This window comes from Thamnophis elegans, chromosome 7, assembly GCF_009769535.1.
Source record: "Thamnophis elegans isolate rThaEle1 chromosome 7, rThaEle1.pri, whole genome shotgun sequence".
Classification (NCBI taxonomy): Eukaryota; Metazoa; Chordata; class Lepidosauria; order Squamata; family Colubridae; genus Thamnophis; species Thamnophis elegans.
In genome coordinates, this window is record NC_045547.1 from 72658465 (window position 1) to 72674516 (window position 16052).

At 43.1% G+C, this 16052-nt stretch overlaps 1 protein-coding gene across 1 annotated transcript in view; it reads right to left on the reverse strand.

Annotated features, from left to right (window-relative positions):
- PHF21B (PHD finger protein 21B) overlaps positions 1–14437 on the reverse strand; it is a 60515-nt gene extending 46078 nt beyond the window's left edge. Inside the window, exons 1-2 of the mRNA XM_032221865.1 lie at positions 14222–14437; positions 2384–2476 (exon numbers count right to left, since the gene is read on the reverse strand). Of these exons, the coding sequence (XP_032077756.1) occupies positions 2384–2476; positions 14222–14437 (309 nt within the window). The remainder of the gene's footprint in view (positions 1–2383; positions 2477–14221) is intronic.
- Positions 14438–16052: the final 1615 nt, after the last annotated feature.

Sequence of the window (16052 nt, forward strand, 5' to 3'; positions counted from 1 at the left end):
TGAAATAGTCTACTGCAAAATTATTGTTAGCTGCACAGAGGATAGACAGACGCAAGAGACTGTGGGAAGAGACAGTCAAAGTTCACAAGCCAACTTGCTCACATAACTACAGCTTAGTATTCCATGCAGCAAACTCCTTTAGAGAGCTAACTTCCTCGTCACTCATTCCTCCTACTCACCCAAACCTTGCACTGTAATTCTTAATAAAGTTACTATTTCAAAAGTGCATTCGTCCTACAGGTCTCCCATATTTTCCGTGCTCATTTTTTAACATACTATCACTCTTCCATGGCCAACTTATTGCAAACTTATCTTAACTGTCCGGTTGAATACCACAGAATTTTGATTTGTAAAGTCTAGCATTAAAGGTGAAGGAATGTCCTCTTTTACACAGCTACAAAAAGTACATAATCATTTCTTTCGCAACCCCCACAGTCACATGATCAAAATTTGGGTGACTGTCAACCAGCATGTATTTTACAACAGTTGCAATATCCCTGGGTCCAGGGGTGGGGTTTAAAAATTTCAGCAACGGGTTCCCTGCCTGGGTGCTGGGTGGGCGTGCCCATTGTGGGTATGACCTACTTTACCTCCTGCACCATGGCGGGAGGGGGGCTTTTCACCTTCCCCAGGCTCCAGAGGCTTTTCTCAAGCCTCCGGGAGGGTGAAAACTGCCTCTCTCGGGTTCTGGAGGCCCTCCGGAGTTTCCGGTCTTCCAGACTTTTCAGGAGGCCTGTTCCCCCCCCCTCCCTGAGTCTCCACACGGGCCCTGTATTTACCTCACATCCAAAATGGGCCATGTGGAGGCTCCTGGGAGGAGAAGGGTGGGAGGAGAAGGAAAGGGAGGGGTAGGTGGGGTCAGCCAGGGGTTGGATTTCAAGGTTCTCTGACCCGGCCATAACGTTAGCTACGGGTTCTCCCGAATCCGGGCGAACCTGTAGCAGCCCACCTGTGCCAGGGTCATATCATCACCATTTGAGATTTCCCTGGTGACTTATAAGCAAAGTCAATGGGGGAAGATGGTTATTGCTTAATAATAGCAGGATACACTTAATAAATGTGGCAAAAATGTCATAACATCGGACACAACTCACTTAACAGCCACACTGCTTAGAAACAGAAGATCTGGTTCCAACTGTGGTCGTAACTTAAAGACTCCTGCAGTTCTAAATGTGAAACACTCCACCCCCCACCCCACCCCCACACCAATTCTCTTTGTTCATGGTCACCCTGAATTATTTGACAAAAGCCCCTACTGCAAAGATAGATCAACTTAAATGGAAAGTCATTTACTTATACAACTTCATTCGTATGGCAATTTTAGCACACCGTAATTTACCAATAAACATTGCCTGTTTACTGTATATTAGTCTAACGGGGAAAAACCTCGCCCTGCTTAAAGGAATCGTTGTATTTGATCACCCAAAGGTGGAGAATCAGGATAAGTGCAATGCAATAATAGCAATAGCACTTAGACTTATATACCGCTTCATAGTGCTTTTATAGCCCTCTCTAAGCGGTTTACAGAGTCAGTGTATTACCCCCAACAATCTGGGTCCTCATTTTACCCACCTCGGAAGGATGGAAGGCTGAGTCAACCTTGAGTCGGTGAGATTTGAACTGCCGAACTGCAGCTAGCAGTCAGCTGAAGTAGCCTGCAGTACTGCACTCTAACCACTGCGCCACCTCGGCTCTGAATGATCACATAAGCCAAATTATAAGAACTGCAATTAAACCTTTTCCAAACTCTAATAATTGAAAGGATTTCTTTCTGTCCATTAAATTCCAGACAAGGAACAATGGATGGAAACTGATCAAGGAAGAGATTCAACCTGGAAATAAGGATAAACTTTCTCACAGCAAGAGCAATCAATCTATGGAACAGAAGTTGCCATCGGAAGTTGTGGGAGCTTTATCACTGGAGGCTTTCAAGAAGAGACTGGACTGCCATCTGTCAGAAATGGTGTAGGGTCTCCTGCTTGGGGGTGGGGTTGGACTAGAAGACCTACAAGATCCCTTCCAACTCTGTTAATCCGTTAAATGCAATAACCTTTTGTCCTGTAGCTCTTTTCACATCAAGGAAGAAGAGTAATCTCAAAAATATTCACTCCCAGACAGTGCTTCAACAAATAGCTTGGCTGGTCCAATAACAGAGAGGGGGAAGTTTTCCAGAGTGTTACTGCATTACATCATAACAACATTTACATGGAAGGAAGGGAAGAGAAAGAAAAAAAACTTCCTTGAAAGAGATTAATATTAGGGGTGATCGGAGCTTCTTTTTTTTAAATGTAGTATTTATATCTAGCAATTAAGGTAGTCCTCGATTAACTTTGTGTCTTTTTTTTCTGAAAGCCAATAAAATCAAAGTAATTAACTTTCCTACCTGAGGTAGCACTGCTGGTTTCTGTCCTGCCAACCTCTGCAAGGAACTGACCTGAGGAACTTTAATCGGCACTGAAGTAATGGTTCCCAAAGCCTGCCAGGAAAATTAAAAGAAAAAAAACAAAAGTATTATTCAATTTATCGATGTTATTGGTTCAGGACTCAAGACTTTGCCTGAGCCAGAGAGAAACATGAAACCCAGACAAATTGTCATCTGAAAAACCCCTATCAAATACATAAATTCTTTCAGGTTCCAAATCAGATGAGCAACCAATATTTAGAGGCTAAAATCAGAAATATCTCCAAAAAAACTCCATTTCCTTCTCAATCGCCTTTCCTTCTTAGTCCCACTTTTCTTTCCCCTAATAAAAACCCAAACCCCAGTTTATTTCTGCAGCTAATAAGTTCTGGAGAGCACGAAAAATCCTGAAGATAAACAAAGAGCGCAGAGAATTTTTAAAAATAAAAAAGAGGAAAGAAACATCTCAGCCAAACAGTTTCTTTGTGTAGCTAAATTCATTTCTCTGGGTACCTGAGGACCAGGAAAGCTGGTTATATGATGTTTTCTAATGAAGTTATCATTAGTTCTGTCACCTACATGCTCATAAAATGCCACCAATTTATTTCCCCGAAGAAGTCTGCCATTACTTCTCTGGAAAATCAAGACAAATAATGGCCTTCTTCACTTACGGAATTTTTAGTGCTAAACAAAATGTATTTAATGCTTATCAACCTCTTCATAGTAAAACTTGGCTGTTTAATATTTAACAAGGGAAGGTACCGTATTAAAAAAAAAACACAAGAAAGTTAATCTCTGATGTTTCTTTCTATTATTTTCTGTATGCCTATCTAATACGTGATTTCTATCCGAATTTTGCTGACGAGCTGTCACGCAGATTCTTGGAATTGTATGTGTTGATTTTTTTAATGTTTATTTTATTTATCACTCCGCTGAGGAGGGGAGAAAGAAAGCAGATGAGTAATAATCAGGAGATACCATAATAATATGAAAAAACCCAATGTATATTGCTTATTTATTTATAGTACCATCCAGCCAAACATTCTTAAATACTATTGATTTCAGCTGGAATGAGTTAAGCATATGCAGATGATATCAGCACAACTCATAAGGGGCAAAAACGGGCTATTTATGATGTAGCTCTCAGCGTGACTAAAATGAGAATAAACACACTCTATGCACTAATAATGGGAATTGCCACCACTTCAGGTGGAGGTGAACAATTCAGGTGGAGGCGAGAAAGATAGTAGAGAAAGTTAAATTAATGCAATGTAGAGAAATTTAATGTAGAGAAAAGTAAGATTTTACACTTAGGCAAGAAAAACCAAATGTACAAGTACAAATTAGCTGGTACCTGGCTCAAAAGCAGTAACTATGAGAGGGATCTTGGAGTCCTACTGGACAATCTCCCCCCCCCGCCCCCCCGCTCTCTCTCTCTCACACACACACACATAAAACCTGCAGTGGTGGGATTCACTTACTTTTGCTACTGGTTCGCAAATGTGAGCACACTCATTCACTATGCTCGGAGCAGGGGTGGGTTTCAACTGGTTCGCGGCGGTCCTCGCGAACCGGTTGGTCGGCGAACCCGGAAGTAAGTAACTTCCGGGAACGGCGAAGGGCCTACCCGCCCGCCCGCGCTCCTTACCCGGTTTTGACGAGTTCTGCGCTTCCACGCATGCGCAGGACGCATACAGTGCCTGCGCGATCCTCCAGAAGCAGCTGGAGCATCGCACAGACGCTAGTACGCATGCGTGCACTGCGCACGTGCACGAGGATGCCGCCGGCCCCGTTCCAACCGAACCGGTTGGAACGGGGCGAGAAACCCACCCCTGGCTCGGAGCCACCTTCTGCGCATGCGGAGAATGTCACACATTATGTCGGGGTGGATGGGCAGAGCCTCCAGCAGTCACCACTACCAGTTTGCCCAAACCAGTAAGAACCGGCAAAGCACCACCACTGATTGGCTGCCCATCTTACCATAAGATAACTGTGGGCGGCTTACAGTGAAAAAATATGTATACGTTAAAAAAATAATTATATGAAAAGCAAGAATTAAAAACCAAGGACACGTACGGAGGGGAGGCGTAAAATGGGGGAGGTGGGATCTGTTGTTACTCCATCAACCATCTCCATTGTGCTGTTCCTCCCATTGGGAGGAATATGAGCCAGCAGTGTGCAGCAGCAGCCAAAAAAAGCCAACACAATCCTTGGTTGCATAACTGGAATCAACTAACACGTGAAGTATTAGTAAATTATTATAAAACATTAGTAAGACCAGACCTGAAATACCATATCCAGTTTGGGTCACCACCAGAGATGGTATTCAGCCAGTTCTGCCAAGTTCTGGAGAGCCAGTAGCGGAAATTTTGAGAGTGGGGAGGGAATGGGGAATGTGGTTTGGAGAGCTGACAGGCCGATATCTGCAAAACTTGGCAAGGAGTCTCGGACAATCACGAACTAATTAAGCAAACTAACTGTCTCCTGCAAACTCCACTCCCCTTTCGCTCCTCTTTTATTTCCTCTGGGAGGGGCCATTCATCATACACCTGTGGCCTCACTCCCAGCTCGACCTCTGTTCTTTAGCTGTTCCCTTTGTCTGGCAATTCTGTGCATGTGCACACTGGGAACAGGCTCCAGCTGTTTGTCTGCCCCACTGATGTCTGACTCCGAAGGCAGCTGATAATTGGCATACAGCTCTGGCCCCCTCTCTGCCTCCGACACAGAGCCCTCATCAGAGCCTTCTCCAGACTCCAGGATAGGCCCATGTTCCTCCCCAACCTCCTCACTGTCCGAATCTGCTGCCAGCTCCGCAAGCCGCTGGTGGGCCACAACACACACAATACCTTCACCTGGATAAGGCAGATGGAATCCCTGTATCTAAAATTTGTACTACTTGAGACACTTGAATACATTCAAAATTAGCCCTGTACACAATGCATTACAGTAACAAAATGTGGAAGACAGTTTTGTGTTCCCAAACAAAACCGAGCTGGAAACAGCAATCAGGGCTTCAAGAGACAACTCTAGTTGTAGAGTTGTAGACGAAAGCATTTCCAAGCTAAACCATCATTCGGTGCAGAATCACACACAGAAATTTTGTACGTAGCAATTTTAAACTCTTTAACATTTTCATTCTGCAGGTTCATCTGCAGTTTATTACTTATCATCTAGAGATCAGTATTTTTTTAAGCTTGGTAATTCTTAAGATGTAGATTTTAACTCCTAGAATCTCCCAGAATTCCCCCGCCACCCATGTCAAAACTTCGCCTGAACCTGATGATGAAAACAAAACCAGCATTCACATTGGGATTTTAAAATGTAGGATAACTGTTACAGCTGTGCATGACTCCATATATGCCAATAGAAAGTAGGGGAAGAAAGCTCCACTTTGTGCCACATGAATCTTAAAGTTCAAGTCCCACTTTACCCATAAGGGCCAGCCAGGTGACTTTGGGCCAATCACTCTCCCTCGCCCCTTCAAATATTGGAACACTGTTATTGTGTCACCCCTAGTCCTTTTTTTCACCAGACAAGCCATTCTCAATCCCTGCAACTGTTCTTTCATAGGTTTTTCATCTCTAGGCTCTTAATCATCTTTGTTGCTCTTCTCTGCCCTCTTTCCAAAGTGTCAATCTCTTTTTTAATTACGTGGTGACCTGTGGTGGGATTCAAATTTTTTTTAACTACAGGTTCTGTGGGCGTGGCAGGGGAAGGATAATGCAAAGAAGGCCTGTGACCGTAAATCCTCCCTTGAAAGCCTTTGCTGGATGTGAAATGAGCGGAATTCACAGTAAATTAATAAAATGAGTTTTTGTTGGGACAAGGAATTTGCTTCCTGCTCTTGGGAAGCCTACGTCAGAACAGTGTGTAACCACTTCAAAATATTACTTTTCTATGCAATGGACAATGAGAACTAGCTCTGCTATTAAAAAAATACCATCAGGTATGCTATCTGCCTTATCAACCCAACATCTTGCTAGAATAAAGATAACTCTTCCAATTTTACCATTCCTTGCAACGTTGGGGTTATTTTTGGAAAGCTTCACAAAGAAATTTGGCTACAGCTAATTCTCCCAATAAAAAAAAACTCTCAATGTATTTGACTTAACATTTAAATGGAGAGCAAACAGCAAGTTTCTGGCTTGCATATTAGCAAGAATTTAAGGAGCTTTATGTCATATCTGCTCAGTTGGAAGCTTAGACTATCAAAGCTGTGGTAAAACTCAATTTCTTAGTGAATTCCCAGCTCACCGTCTAAGCAGAATGGCCTAGTATCCGTTCTTTTTTCTATTTTTACGAGAACAGGCTCATAAATAAAACTGGAAGTAAAGCTCATTCACTATATAGGTAGTCCTTGACTTACAACAAATAATTGAGCTTGAATTAAGGTCATAAGTCATGAGCCGGTCATTAAGCAGATAATCTCACATTACCGTGACCGATTTACAACCTGTTTCGTGGTTGTTGTGAAAGTGGCAGTCATAAAGGCCACGGTTGTTAAAGCAATCGCTGTGGCTGTTAAGCAAACCCATCATATGCACATGAGTATTTTTGGCCATTCACAGGAAGTAAACACCAGTTTCTGACAAAAAAAAGTCATAACATGTTTCCCCAAAAATAAGACAGGGTCTTATTTTCTTTTGACCCCCGAAATAAGCTCTCGGCCTTATTTTCAGGGAAAACTTATTATTTTTGAGGTGTAGGAGCATGGTCACCTCATGGCTGCGGCTGTGTTGCAATATTTTCAGGGAGGGCTTATATTCAGGGGAAGGCTTCTTTTAGCGCATGCGCTCCAGAGTTTGATTGGGCTTATTATCCAGAGAGGTCTTATTTTCAGGGAAATGGGGTAAATCATGTTCATGTGACCCCAGGATACTGCAATTGGTCATAAATGCCGGCCAATTGTTAAGAACCCAAGATGCAAGCACATGATCATGGTGTGTGTGTGTGTGTGTGTGTGTGTGTGTGTGTGTAGATTAGATCTTTGAATCCAGGTCTGAAGTATCTTTTGGGGGTGTAAACTACGTAACTCTGAACAGTTGCTAAGTGGCCGGTCATAACTCAAGGATTACTTGCATTTCTGCAATCACCTGTCCAGGTTTTCACCCAGCCTGACTTGAATGGCGTACATTATTTCTCCATCCAACTGCATTGGTATTCTTTTCCTGATTTCCTCTCCTGACTTTGCCTTCCGTTTCTGGGAATAAGACATTTTTTTCGGCGCTTTTCCTTTTGTTAGGAGAGTAAAGCCAGTGCTTGTTCTTATGAACCTTTAATTAACAATCGGAAAAGACATTTTTCCGGCAATGCCTGACCTTTAAGTGCTTTGCATGAATTTATGGATACCAGCAGAAACAATAATTTTAAAAGGTTATAACTGCAGAACAGTTTATTGCAGCACTTTTGTCGAGATAAATTAGTTTCTTATTACTACATTTATGATGCTAAGCTTTTTAATAAAAAAAGGAACTATAAGAGTCAAAGGTAAAGGTTCCCCTCACACATGCGTGCTAGTCGTTCCCAACTCTAGAGGGCGGTACCCATCTCTGTTTCAAAGCTGAAGAGCCAGCGCTGTCCGAAGACGTCTCCGTGGTCATGTGGCCGGCATGACTAAATGCCGAAGGCGCACGGAACTCTGTTACCTTCCCACCAAAGGTGGTTTCTATTTTTCTACTTGCACTTATTACATGCTTTCGAACTGCTAGGTTGGCAGAAGCTGGGACAAGTAACGGGAGCTCACTCTGTTACGTGGCGCTAGGGATTCGAACCGCCAAACTGCCGACCTTTCTGATCGACAAGCTCAGCATCTTAGCCACTGAGCCACCGCGTCCCACCATAAGAGTCAAAAGATAATCTCAAATCTGTTGTATGGCCGGGGACTCCATTTAGTGCCCACCCTAAGCCCCTACAAATACCAGTGTTTGTTCTGAACTTCCGAGGAAAATTCTGATTATGTCACTCTTCCATTTGTATGCTCCCAACAGCCTGAGATGAGAGTTTGCATAAAGCAATATTCAAGAAAAAAAAAAAAAACAGAATTGACACCAAAACTATTTTATAAAATAATGACGACTATCGGAAGTGAAAAAGAACAGCATTAATCCACACTCATCCAAAACTGGCAATATCACTTATTCAACAGCCTAATATCATAATAATAAGGATATTCAATAATGACAATTTTTACAGACTAAAGCTCTCCAGTAGCAAATGTCAATCGAAGGTGGTTGCCCACTTTTAAAAGAGAATTTTTTGGGGGAATACTGTTGTTCCTATGTAGTGTATGCACTATGAGCCTTTCAATAAGATAATACTTAACCACGATAAACAGAGAAAGGTATCAGTTAAATATATATTATTGCTACATATGGCTATATGAAAAGCAGGTTCCCAGAGCAAGACGAAATTATCTTAAGACTTCCGAATAGTTCAATCAAAATTTGAGAAATCAGCATCAAATGCAAATTTTACAATAGGAAAAAAAATTACCCATTCCATCTCTAAATAAAGGAAATTGGATGCGTTCCCATCCTTCTCAAAGTTAAGCAAAAGCTAGCTAGAGAACCTTCAGATATAAAATGAATAAATGAATAAAGCTACATAAGACAGGACTTGCCTGCTTCACTCTCAAAATATTAACTTGGCCCATTAATTCCTAATTTAGTAAAGTTACCTAAAATATATTTGCAACACTTTCCTCTGAGTTGCTTTATTAAACATTATTATTTTTTTGTTTGCTGTATTTTTAAGCAACCTTTTTTTGCAGTAAAAGTTTGCTGTTACATTTCAGCAGCTACCCACCTCTCCTAACATTAAAAGCCAGCTCTGTTTTCTGTTGCATATAAGATGCTAAAGCTATTTTAAAGAATTTTTTTCCCTGTTCCACGCTCAATATTGGCAACTGAATGGATTTTTAATGTAGTAGAAAGAGGAGAACAGATTGCTATGGCAACTGCAGAGATGAAAATTCTTAACTTGAATGGACATTCAGAAAAGTAATTGCAGGGTGCTGTATGAGTGAGTGCATTTATTTACAAAGGATGTTGCAAAGCAACCTTGAATTTGCTCTTAAAAACTTAAGGAACATGAACGCAAAGCTTTCTTCTCGATAAACATTGTACCCGCTATTTTTATACATGGTGGAAAAAGCTGAGAAAAGAAAGAAAGGAAAACCATCTTTTATGTGGAAACTCACATTTCCAGTACACATTTTTGCAAAACACTAAATGAATATTAAGTTCTACTCTAAAACACCTTTAAGGTAAGTAAAGGAAAAGGTTCCCCTCGCACATATATGCTAGTTGTTCCTGACTCTAGGGGGCAGTGCTCATCTCGCGTTTCAAAGTTGAAGAGCCAGCGCTGTCTGAAGACGTTTCCGTGGACATGTGGCTGGCATGACTAAACGCTGAAGGTGAACAGAATGCTGTTGCCTTCCCACCAAAGGTGGTTCCTATTTTTCTACTTGCATTTTTACCTGCTTTCGAACTGTTAGGTTGGCAGAAGCTGGGACAAGTAACGGGAGCTCACTCCATTACGTGGTGCTAGGGATTCGACACCACCGAACTGCCGACCATCGGTCGCATTGACCGATGATCTCTGGAGGGCCAGAGATGGAGGCCATGCGTCCATCCTGGTTCTCCTTGACCTCTCAGCGGCTTTCGATACCATCGACCATGGTATCCTTCTGCGACGACTGCGGGAGGTGGGGGTGGGAGGCACTGTTTTGCAGTGGTTCTCCTCTTACCTCTCGGACAGGTCGCAGTCGGTGTTGGTCGGGGGGCAGAGATCGTCCCTGAGGCCCCTAACATATGGGGTGCCGCAGGGTTCGGTCTTATCCCCCCTACTATTTAACATATACATGAAACCGCTGGGCGAGATCATTCGGAGGCACGGGATAAAATACCACCAATACGCGGACGATACACAATTGTATCTGTCCGCCCCGTGCCAACTCAATGAAGCGGTGGACGTGATGAACCAGGGCCTTGAGGCCGTTAAGAGCTGGATGAGCGCTAACAAACTGGTACTCAACCCGGACAAGACCGAGTGGCTGTTGTGCTTCCCTCCCAATAATTTGGCCGACACTCCAACACTCAGGCTGGGGGGTCACATTTTATACCCCTCAGACAGGGCCCGTAACTTAGGAGTCCTCCTGGATTCACAGCTGACTTTCGACCATCAGCTGTCGGCTGTGACCAGGGGGGCATTTGCCCAGGTTCGCCTGGTCCGTCAGTTGCGGCCCTACCTGAACCGGGAGGCTCTCGCAACAGTCACTCGAGCCCTTGTGATCTCTAGGCTGGAATACTGCAATGGGCTCTACATGGGGTTGCCCTTGAAGAGCATCCGGCGACTGCAGTTAGTCCAGAATGCAGCCGCGCGAGTGATAGTGGGCGCACCGCGGTTCGCCCACATTACACCCATCCTCCGCGAGCTGCACTGGCTACCTGTCGATCTCCGGGTGCGCTTCAGGGTACTGATGACCACCTTTAAAGCACTCCATGGTAGTGGATCTGGATACTTGAGAGACCGCCTTCTGCCGATTACCTCCCTCCGACCGATTAGATCGCACAGGCTGGGCCTCCTCCGGATTCCATCCGCCAGTCAATGTCGACTGGCGACTACACGGAGGAGAGCCTTTTCTGTTGCAGCTCCGACCCTGTGGAACGATCTCCCCGTTGAGATTCGTACCCTCACCACCATCCAGACCTTCCGCACAGCCCTCAAGACCTGGCTCTCCCAGCAGGCCTGGGGATAGGTTTCCAATTTACCCGCCCGAGTGTTGACTGTTGAATGCATGCTGTGGTTTACCATTTTATTTTTGGTCACTTATTGTTTGTCTCTTGTTACTGCACACCCTTCCCTTATGATTGTAAGCCGCCCTGAGTCCCCTCAGGGAGAAGGGCGGCCTATAAGTCTTAATAAAATGTCAAAAAAAATGTCAAAATAAAATGTCAAAAATGTCAAAATGACCTTTCTGATCGACAAGCTCAGCGTCTTAGCCACTGAGCCACTGCGCCCCTACGCTTACCTTTGAGGTAAGCTTAGTCAGTTGTGGATATTATTTCATTTGCTTGTCTTAAAGAAGATGTTACTTGACCCTATTCTGAAAACAAATCCAACAGACACGTTCTTAAAAACAAGTTAAGGGGTTTTAAAATAATCTGCCAGTGATGACCGAGTTTCTATTTAAAAAGAAACACAAAAACAAATGCAATGTGTTAATTAAATTTCTTCAGGCATAATATAAATTTTCTGCGTAGTTCATGAAGCGAACTCAGCCATCCAGTATTGGCATTTGCCAAATTAAAATCTTGATCCAAAGCTTTTCATGAAAGACGAGTGAAATATTGCTAACAGTGTTAGAACCAAATGCAGCCTTTAGATTTTTAAAAACAGAAAGAAATAGCAGCTATTGGTTAATTTTGGCAGAGTTCCCCGGAAACTGTAATTGTTTGTTTATTTTTTTTATTTTTGGGGGCTCAGTCTGAATATTTGTAAAGCAAAACTATTAACTACCTTTCTAGTGTTCCCCAACCCTTCTGTCCTTCTAAAGTAAAGAGTATGCTTCATACTCTTCGGGAATTCACTCCCTCCCTCCTGGGAATCCAGACTACCTTCCACCACAATAAAGTAAAGGTAAAGGTTCCCCTTGCACATATGTGCTAGTCATTTCCAACTCTAGGGGGCGCTCCTCATCTCTATTTCAAAGCTGAAGAGCCAGCGCTGTCCAAAGACGTCTCCTTGGTCATGTGGCCAGCATGACTAAATACCAAAGGCACATGGAACGCTGTTACTTTCCCACCAAAGGTGATCCCTATTTTTCTACTTGCATTTTTACATGCTTTCAAACTGCTAGGTTGGCAGAAGCTGGGACAAGTAACGGGAGCTCACTCTATTACGTGGTGCTAGGGATTCGGACCGTTGAACTGCCAACCTTTCTGATCAGCAAGCTCAGCATCTTAGTCCTGGGTCAGATGTGTTCATGGCTTCAGTTGTGTCTATTGTTATTGTTCCTCTGTTCCAAAGTTGTGTTACATAAATTGCCCAGGGTGATCTTGTGCACCGAGCAGTCAGAAAACAAATGAACAAATGAATGAATGAATGAATGAATGAATGAATGAATGAATGAATGAATGAACGAGATAGTCCTCACAGGAGACACAATTTTCTCCCATCCATTACTGTTTTGTATACATTAAAAGTCATGCATACCTCATCAAGCTTCACACACTCATGTGAAATTTCCTCCTTTCACCAGCAGAATTATGACTTCTATAAGCATCCTGATAGATGTGTAACTAAACACCAAGGTTTTTTTTCTCTAGAAACCTTAGTAGGGAAAAAAATAAGTATGGCACAGTGCCTAGAATAGGAGACAGAAAGCAAACCTGAACATTTTAATGGAATACATTTAATTTATTCGATTTATGCACTGCCCAGTACTGAAATAACTGTGTATATGTATTGCATGCAGTAGAAAATAAGCAGGAATAAAACGTTTAGGCTGTATATATACCAAATTTGTTTTATTTCAGACATTTCTAGCACAATATACTACTTGGAGATGAGGATCAGGCTAGGAGATATATTTTGGGGGGGGCGGTATTTTGGGAGAAAAATAGGAAGCCTTCGTAAAGTAAACCATATAAAGTTCCTCAAGAATGTTCTGTATGGTCTCGGTGAACATTATTTTTTTCCAAGAATTTAGTTTGGAACAAAGGTAGGGGAGGGGAGAGAGAGAGTGGGAGGGGAGAGGAAAGGAGAGGGGAGAGGAGAGAAGGGGAGGGGAAAGGAGAGGGGAGAGGAGAGGAGAGAAGGAGAGGGGAGGGAAGAGGAGAGGGGAGGGGAGGAGAGAGGAGGGACGGAGAGAGGGGGTGGGGAGAGGAAAGGAGAGGGGAGAGGAGAGAAGGGGAGGGGAGAGGAGAGGGGAGAGGAGAGAAGGAGAGGGGAGAGAAGTAGAGGGAAGAGGGGAGGGGAGAGGGGAGGGGAGAGGGGAGGGACAGAGAGAGGGGGAGGGGAGAGGAAAGGAGAGGGGAGAGGAGAGAAGGGGAGTGGAGGGAAGAGGAGAGAGGAGGAGAGGGGCACACTCCAACCTAAACCTCTTTCTAATCCAGCCTTTCTTAACCAGGGTTTTGCTGAACCCAGAATTACACCAGAAGTCACCTAGATTTCTGGGAGAGATTGTGACTGAATAATAAACTAATTCACATTATTTTCCATGCTGTGTGCAGTGCTAACTTTAGATGTAATAATTTTTACTCAGGGATTCCCCCGAACCCCGAAAATTATTTCAAGGGTCTCTCTAGGATAGAAAGGTTTTGAGAAACGCTGCAAACAAATCAATTATCTTTACCAGATAAGGAGCCTATCTATTCTGTCAGGCAGGTGGCTGGAGCAACAGGAGAGTTGCCAAGTATTCAGAACAAGAATGAATTTAAAATAGGCTGTTTCCATCTGCCCAAAGTGTTTTTCAAGGTTACTTCAAGGACCTTTTGGAAAGGTTTCAAGGCCAAACACCTCTGCTTGAATTCAGCTGTGATGTTCCCAAAGCACCCGCCCTGGTGTAGTTTTTTCTTAGCAACAGTGGAATCTGGACTCTGCCTCCTTAGCAACTCTATTAAGTGAAATGCTGGCTTGATGTAACGTGTGTGTGTGTGTGTGTGTGTGTGTGTGTGTGTGTGTGTGTGTGATTGACAAATGCTTACTTTCACTTGAATACAGGGATTTATGATACAGAACCAACAGCGGGATATGGCTACCTATTAAGCAGATTAAATTCCTTAACTTTGCCAACTACTTTCATTTGTTCGTTCTTACGGAATGAATTGCTGCAATGAACATGAGGACCCCAGCCAATGTTTCGAGCATGGTTAACATCTCCAGCCCAATGAGTTCTCCGTTAACACTCACGACACCTGCCAATTTACCAACTCCGGTTACTGCACCAGTGAACGTCGCACAACCAGTCACTATCACCTCACCAATGAATCTCCCAACACCAATGACATTAGCTGGCCCTTTAAATATAGCCATGAGACCTGTGGAAAGCATGCCTTTCCCTCCCCAGGCATTGCCAACCTCTCCCCGCCCCCAAGTTAAAAAAAAAAAAAAAACCTAGAGCAAAAACTTCATGCGGTATTAAAAAGAAGAATAGAAAAGGGGGCTGCTGTGTATTGTTTAATGGACTGCTAAATGGGTCACGCCCACCCAGTCACATGATCACCTGGCCACACCCACCCAGTCACATGATCATATGGCCGCACCCACACAGTCACATGACTACCTGGCCACACCCACCCAGTCACATGACCACGTCAGTCACTTTTTTCAGTGTGGTTATAACATTGAATGGGCATTAAATGAACTGTTGTAAGTTGAGGGCTACCTGTATGAAGCACTTCAGACTTAAGTTCTCAATCATTTGCAGATTTCAGGCAGTAGGCTTACAATGTTAGGTTTGAAATTTTATAACCTGGCTATAATTTTTCCTTAAAATTTTGCTGGAAGGCAAAATGGAAATTCAGCTTTTTCATTTAGTTAACCACCAAATGGATGCTAATACAGAGCAACGCTCCCTATATACTAGTGATGGCGAACCTTTTCGGCATCAAGTGCCAAAAAGAAAGCACATGCACACTCATTGGGCCCGCAACCCAGGGTTAGTTATAGTTATCTGTATAACTAGGTGGCACAGTGGTTAGGGTGCAGTACTGCAGGCCACTTTAGCTGACTGTGATCTGCAGTTTAGCGGTTCTAATCTCACCGGCTCAAGGTTGACTCAGCCTTCCATCCTTCCGAGGTGGGTGAAATGAGGACCCGGACTGTGGGGGCAAGTTGCTGACTCAATTTGCTAAAAAAATTTGTAAACCGCTTAGAGAGGGTTGAAAGTCCTATGAAGCGGTATATAAGTCTAATAAATAAATAAAATCTATCTATCTATCTATCTATCTATCTATCTATCTATCTATCTATCTATATATATATATATATATATATATATATACACACACACAGATAATCCCTGGGTTACGAGCATTCTCTTAATGTAAACAAAACTATATAAGTTTATATAAGAATATAAGCAGGCACAGTGGATTTGCACTGTAAATTTAAGCAGAAAAAATACTTCTTTAAAAACAAGAAACAGCGGTATAGGAAAAAAAGGGAATGAAAAGAACATACCATATTTTTCAGACTATAAGACGCATCTTTTTGTCTTCCAGAAGGGGGTGAAAATGTCTGTGCGTCTTATAGACTAAATATTGCCAAAGCCCCGCCCACCCATCGGCCATTTTGGGGGGGGCTCCGCACATCCCTTTTTCAGGCCTTTTGGGAGGCTCTTTTCGGGAAGTTTTGGAGGATTTTCGGGCCGTTTTTGAAGCTTTTTTCAGCCTGATTTCGAGGCTTTTCTTGGCCCATTTTCTAGATTTTTTTCAGGCCGTTTTTGAAGCTTTTCTTGGCCCGTTTTCAAGGCTTTTTGTGGCTCTTTTTTGAGCTTTTTCAGGTCATTTTGAGGCTTTTTTCAGTCCATTTTCAATGCTTTTTGGGGCCCATTTTTCCAAAAACAATGGGCCAAAAAACCCCTCGAAAATGGGTAGGAAAAAAGCTGGAAAGGGGCCCAAAAAAGGGCGGAAAATGAGGCACGCAG